The sequence below is a fragment of the Zophobas morio genome, unplaced genomic scaffold (genome assembly GCF_036711695.1).
Source record: "Zophobas morio isolate AGI-343-1 ecotype UQ-CSIRO unplaced genomic scaffold, CSIRO_AGI_Zmor_V1 ptg000004l, whole genome shotgun sequence".
Classification (NCBI taxonomy): Eukaryota; Metazoa; Arthropoda; class Insecta; order Coleoptera; family Tenebrionidae; genus Zophobas; species Zophobas morio.
In genome coordinates, this window is record NW_026972109.1 from 2,011,493 (window position 1) to 2,017,981 (window position 6,489).

Sequence of the window (6,489 nt, forward strand, 5' to 3'; positions counted from 1 at the left end):
CAAATAAAGAAATCATTACAATTCGGACATGGGTGGGTGGGTGGGGCTAAATCGTTTCTTTCTTTTTATTAATATATAGTTTTCTTTCTACAACAGAATTACTTAAAACATAATTCGTATCTTAAATTCACCATTCGATATTTTACGTATTTTATTGTTGAAAGAAGACTACGTATATTACGAGAAGAAAATCAAAGGATAAGCCCCACCCACCCGCCCCATTCCAATTGTGATTAATTATTTTATTGGTCGTGAGCCGGGGGCGGAGCTAATAGCAAACTCCTTATTTCTCTACAAGAAATTACCATTAACCATTAAGTATTGTGTTGTCGAAAGAAAACTACATATTAAGAAAAAGAAACCGAAAATTATGCCCCACCCACCCACCCGTATCTCAATTGTGATGAATTTTTTATTCGTTGTGACATAAGAGGCGGATCTTAATGCAAAGTCCGTATGTTTGGGACATTATCGTATTGTTGAAAATAGACTATTAAAAGAAAGTTGGGGAATTAAAATTCTTATTTTTGGCCACCTAGTATTTCTGGAATCGCACTAAACATCTCCTTGACAAAATGGCCAAAATTCCTCCGAAATTTTGTATTATAGCCCTTGATCTTGGACTAGGACTATCAGCATCCCATAATTTTGGATTCAGTTTGTCTAGATCTATCTCCCAGAATGTTTTATGAATTTTTAAGCAACTTCGCGAAATGCCAAATCTTCCAATGCAATGGTAAATTTTTTTATAGAATTAACGAATTGGCAATTATGCTCCCCCTCTCGCTGAGACAACGAATGAAAAATTTATCGCAATTGAGACTGGGGCGGTGGGTGGGGCTTAATCATTGGCTTCTCTTTATTAATCTGTATAGTTTTCTTTCAACAACACGATGCTTAAAACATATTTCACATGGTAACTTCTTGTGGAAAAACTTTAAAATTTTTAGGAAACTTCGCGAAAAACCCACTTTTTCAATTTTGGAATTTTGGACCCCTTCTCCAAAACCTTCAAACTTGTGCGAAAGAATTTTTTTTTTCTATTTCGACCCCTTAAAGTTTTTTAGGGCTTCAGTTCTGTGAAAATTCCTATGATTTTTCCAAAATCGCTAAAATGAAATATGACAATTTTTAAGATATTTTAAAAATTCGACTTTGAAAGAGAATATTTCGAAAACCAGTTTTCACTACGACTTAGGATTTTTCTGTCTGAGAGACACATAATTTCCGCGTAAACAAGATTTTTTTCACAATTTTTGGCCACCCAGTTTCCGAAATGGAGCTAAATAACTGTTAAAAAAAAATTGTCAAAATTCTTCCAGTATTTTCAGTTATGGAGCTCAGTCTTGGACTAGGACCATCATTACCATCAATATGCTATATTTTTAGATTGAGATGAATTTTTAGATAAAATATTGTAAAAGGTAAATTTTTATAGAGAAACATTGAATTTGCAATTATGCTCCGCCTTTCATTCTGACAGCGAATGAAAAATCTATCGCAACGGGGCCTGGGGCGGGTTGGTGTTACTTAATCATTGACCTCTTTTTATTAATCTATATATATTTTTCTTTCAATTACACGATACTTAAAATGTGCTTCACATGGTCATTTTTTGTATAGAATAAGGCTTTTGCAATTAAGCTCCGCCCCCCTGATTCACGACGAATAAAAAAAATCATCGCAATTGAGACGGGGCGGATGGGTGGTGCTTATATTTTGCTTTTCTTTATTAATACGTACGTAATAATATTACGTAGTAATTTTTTCACAATAAGGAACTTAAAAACATGTTGACAATGGTAATTTTTGTAGACAAATATGGATTTTGCTATTAAACTCCGCCCCTCTATCTGACAACAAATAAAGAAATCATCACAATTCAGACATGGGTGGGTGGGTGGGGCTAAATCATTTCCTTCTTTTTCTTAATATAATAGTTTTCTTTCTACAACACGATTTCTTAAAACATAATTCGAATCTCAAATTCACCATTCGATATTTTAGGTATTTCATTCTTGAAAGAAGACTACGTTATATTACGAAAAGAAAATTAAAGGATAAGCCCCACCCGCCCGCTCCATTCCAATTGTGATTAATTATTTTATTGGTCGTGAGCCGGGGGCGGAGCTAATAGCAAACTCCTTATTTCTCTACAAGAAATTACCATGTGTTAAGTATTATGTTGTCGAAAGAAAACTACATATTAAGAAAAAGAAACGGAAAATTATGCCCCACCCACCCACCCGTACCTGAATTGTGATGAATTTTTTATTCTTAACTTTTTTTTGTTAATCTATATTTTTCTTTGAAGTACACGATACTTAAAACATATACTTCACCTGGTAATTTCTTGTATAAAAGAAGGCTTTTGCAATTAAACTCCGCCCCCTGATTCACGACGAATAAAAAATGTATCGCAATTGAGACTGGGATGGGTGGGTGGGGCTTATATTTAGCTTTTTTTATTCTTAATATACGTAGTCATCTTTTCACAACAGGAAACTTAAATTTTTGTAGAGAAATAAATTTGATAATTAAGCTCTGCCCCTCGATCTGACAACAAATGAAAAATTCATAACTATTGAAATATGGGTGGGTGGGTGGGGCTTAAACTTTCAAGAAAAATTGTCCGTCATTACTTGAGGATTATTATGAAAAGGGCTCCAAATTATGCAACATATATACACCAAAGAATGATAATTTTACTCTTATTTATTTTTTCCAAAAAATTTTCTTATTGATTTTTCTGCTACACTAGTCAAGATTTAAACGTTTAATATGGCATGTGTTTTTTGGGTTGCGTGATTTTTCCGCTCTTTTAATAAAATGAAGTTTATAATACTGTAGGCCAGCGAATCTCGACTTTAACCAAAGAAGATTAACAAAATTTGTTAATCAATTGAAAAAAATTTGTTCAAATTTTGTTAATCTTTCCTTTGTGTGTTAAACGCGTACGTTTTTTTTAAGTGTCAAAAACACTGCTATCTGTACTGATTTTAGTAATCAAATGTGGTATTTTCGTGGTTTAGTTGTTTATTTAACTATAACTCACTGAATATCGTCGTCGTTTTATCTGTTTTTTATTTTGCAGCTGGTAATTAAGCGATAATAAAAAAAAAACAACTTGGCAGGGTGACACTTTTTCAAAATCGTCACTCGTCCCGCGCCAAAGTGACATCATCCGATGACCGGCAACCCAGCACGCCCTTCACAAAATCCGCAAAAAATAATCTCAATCGATAGATAATACCGTATTATTAACAATTACATAAGCCGAATTCTATTTATCTCCCCAACATAAATAGTTCCGATATGAAACATCTTGTTATGACAGTTCTCTGAACGATGACTAATAACAATGGCGTGAAGTAGGTTACAAATATTGTCAGCGAGTTGTAGCTGTCGCAGAGGTGGCCGTAGTGTTGTAGCACGCCTCAAGCCCAAGAAACCCATTAATGAGTTACTCTTCACCCAAAACCCACCAAGACTATCACCACAACAATCAATCACATTAAAAACCCCAAAGGTAAGCCAAAACACGACACCCCCATCGAGGTCAATGACTGTTTAAAGCGCCGGCACACTTTACCGAAAAATCGCCCCCTTTTCAGCGAAAATGTCGAAAAAACCGACCGCCCAACCCGCCCTGCATAAGGTCATCATGGTCGGCAGCGGGGGTGTGGGAAAATCGGCCCTAACGCTGCAATTCATGTACGACGAATTCGTCGAAGACTACGAACCCACCAAAGCCGATTCGTACAGGAAGAAGATTCTTCTGGATGGAGAGGACGTGCAAATTGATATTCTGGATACCGCCGGACAGGAGGACTACGCTGCCATCCGGGATAATTACTTCCGTAGCGGCGAGGGGTTCCTGTGTATTTTTTCCATTACGGAGGACGAAAGCTTCCAGGCCACACAAGAGTTCAGAGAGCAGATTCTGAGAGTTAAGAACGACGAAAACATTCCATTTCTGTTAGTTGGTAACAAAAGTGACCTTGAGGATAGGCGAAAAGTGTCGTTTCAAGAGGCTAGCGAGAGGGCGAAGCAATGGGGTGTTCCGTATGTTGAGACGTCAGCTAAGACGAGGGAGCATGTGGATAAGGTGAGCGTGTTTTTGGGGGAATTAATTTTTTTGTGGTGTAAATGAGGTTTCACAGATATTATCTCATTGGTGGGAACTTAGTCATACAATAACAGATAAGGTCAGAGAGCAACTGACACGTTAATAATTATACACTATTTTAATTATTTTTGCGGAACGCATAATTTTCCTTTTTTAGTATCAGGGTGAGTCACTGGTTGATAACGAGTGTTTTTGTAGGTTTTCTATGACTTGATGAGGGAGATCCGCGCCCGCAAAATGGAAGAAAACAAAACGAATAACGGCAGAGGCAAAGATAAAAGTAAAAAAAAGAAATTGAAATGTACCATACTGTAGAATGGTGGGTGTTTGAATGCTTATGCTTTAAGTGTAGTCGTAAACTATTTTCTACGACACGATTGGAATGTTGTAATATATCGTATTTGTATGTTTGTACTTCTTATACTTCAGTTATTTTGATTATAGGATCTATATTAAAGGCACTCTTCAGCCAAATTTATCCACTCATACTTTTAACTCGCATTTTGTTACTCTAGTTTTAAGAGTGTAAATGTGTTTCGTTTTTAAGAAATTATTTATTTTTAAACTTCATTATTGTGTAAAACAGTTTTAAAAAACAACTGTTTTGTTACACAACATTCTACATCACCAGTATTTTTATTTATTGTTATCATTCAGAGACGTTTGCACAATAATGATAGTTATCCATGGCTTTTAATGTAAGAGTAAGTAAATAAGTAAGTAAGAAAAATGAAATGCCTACATGTTTATAGCAATAGAACTTATTGGTTTGGTTAACCTAAAACAGATCTGTAACTTTCGTGGGGGAAGTATATTTTCGTACTTTTCATCAGTAAGTTGTTTTGACATCATTTGTACTGCCAATGCAATATGTTAAATAAAACCTAATCACGTCATAAGTAATTTTATTTCGACGCAAAATGATAGTGGGTAGTACGCTTCAATTGTTTTAATAGCTGACGTCAGTACAGTACAACTGTGAAAAAAAAACGACCTTTAATTGACTCTGGACCAATGAAAAACGTGCTTGTTGGCTCACGTGACCACAATAATGGTTTTGCACGCTTGACGGTGTTTATTTCATGGCTAACCCGATTAGTCACACACAACCACCACAGTGTGTTAAATTTTCTTTTCTTCGATAAATGAACAGATCGCTCATGCGTATTATAGTCAGTTGGTGTAAATGCACCTTTAGCTAATCGCGTAATTGGCTGACAGTTATGACAGAGAACATAGAGAAGCGTCATAGCTTAAATTAAATGAAGGTTGAGGGTGGTTGAGGACTCCTCGACTTATGTTGGCAACGGTGTTTCTCAATTTTTCAATTTCTCGGTTTTCAGTTTTTCTCTTCAATTTTACGATTTTTAAATATTTCGATTTTTCAATTTTTGACTTTTATAAACTCTTTATTTGTCGATTTTTCAATTGATTGATTTTTCAGGTTTTTTGGTTTTTCAATTTTTTCAGGTTTTGATTTTTCAACTTCACTTTTTTAATTTTTCGGTTTCTTAATTTTTAAATTTTTTAATTTCTCAGTTTTTGGACATTTCAGTTTTGGGATTTTTCAGTTTACTTATTATTCAATTTTTCGATCTTACGATTTTGCCGGTTTTCTGATTTTTCGATATCTCAATTTTTTGATTCTTTAGGTTCTCAGTTTTTGGATATTTCAGTTTCGGATTTTTCAGTTTTTCTTTCATTTTTCAGTTTTTCGATATTTCAGTTTTGGGATTTTTCAATATTTCTGTTCTTCGACTTTTCCATTTTCGACTTCTGGATTTTTCGATGTGTTGACTTTTTACTTTTTCGATTTTTAAATTTTAGATTTCTCAATTTTTTTGGTGTTTTAATTTTTCAATATTTAAAATTTTAGATTTTTCGATTTCTCGATTTTTCATTTCAGCTCTTCCATATTTTAATTTTTCAAATGTTTCGATTTTTCGACTTCCCGGTTTTAGATTTTCTGTTTTTCAATTGTCGTTTTTTGAAGTTTTCGATTTTTAGATTTTAGATTTTTCAGTTTTTTGATATTTTAATTTTTCAATATTTAAAATTTTAGATTTTTCGATTTCTTGATTTTTCATTTCAGTTTTTCGATATTTCCGTTTTTCATGTTTTCGAATTTTTCAAATGTTTTGATTTTTCGACTTCCCAGTTTTAGATTTTCTATTTTTCAATTGTCGTTTTTTCAAATTTTCGATTTTTCAAATTTGACATTTATAAGCTGTCAATTTTTCGATTTTTCAATTAATCGATGTCTTGATTTTCCCATTTCTTGACTTTCGAGGGTTTCAATATTCTTGTTCTTCAATTCTTTAATTTTTCGATTTTTAATTTTTTATTTTTTTTAAGGTTTC

At 33.8% G+C, this 6,489-nt stretch overlaps 1 protein-coding gene across 1 annotated transcript; it reads left to right on the forward strand.

Moving 5' to 3' along the window:
- The first annotated feature begins 3,227 nt into the window (after positions 1–3,227).
- Positions 3,228–5,028, forward strand: LOC135137027 (ras-related protein Ral-a). The gene is made up of 3 exons (XM_064066570.1): positions 3,228–3,529; positions 3,615–4,108; positions 4,328–5,028. The coding sequence occupies exons 2-3, from the start codon at positions 3,620–3,622 to the stop codon at positions 4,442–4,444; spliced, it is 606 nt and encodes a 201-aa protein (XP_063922640.1). The 5' UTR covers positions 3,228–3,529; positions 3,615–3,619; the 3' UTR covers positions 4,445–5,028.
- Positions 5,029–6,489: the final 1,461 nt, after the last annotated feature.

Excerpts from the sequence above, each read along its gene's own strand:
- LOC135137027 (XM_064066570.1), top strand. The coding sequence starts at position 3,620 with ATGTCGAAAAAACCGACCGCCCAACCCGCCCTGCATAAGGTCATCATG. Across the intron at positions 4,109-4,327 it reads CGAGGGAGCATGTGGATAAG|GTTTTCTATGACTTGATGAG; the intron begins GTGAGCGTGTTT and ends GTGTTTTTGTAG.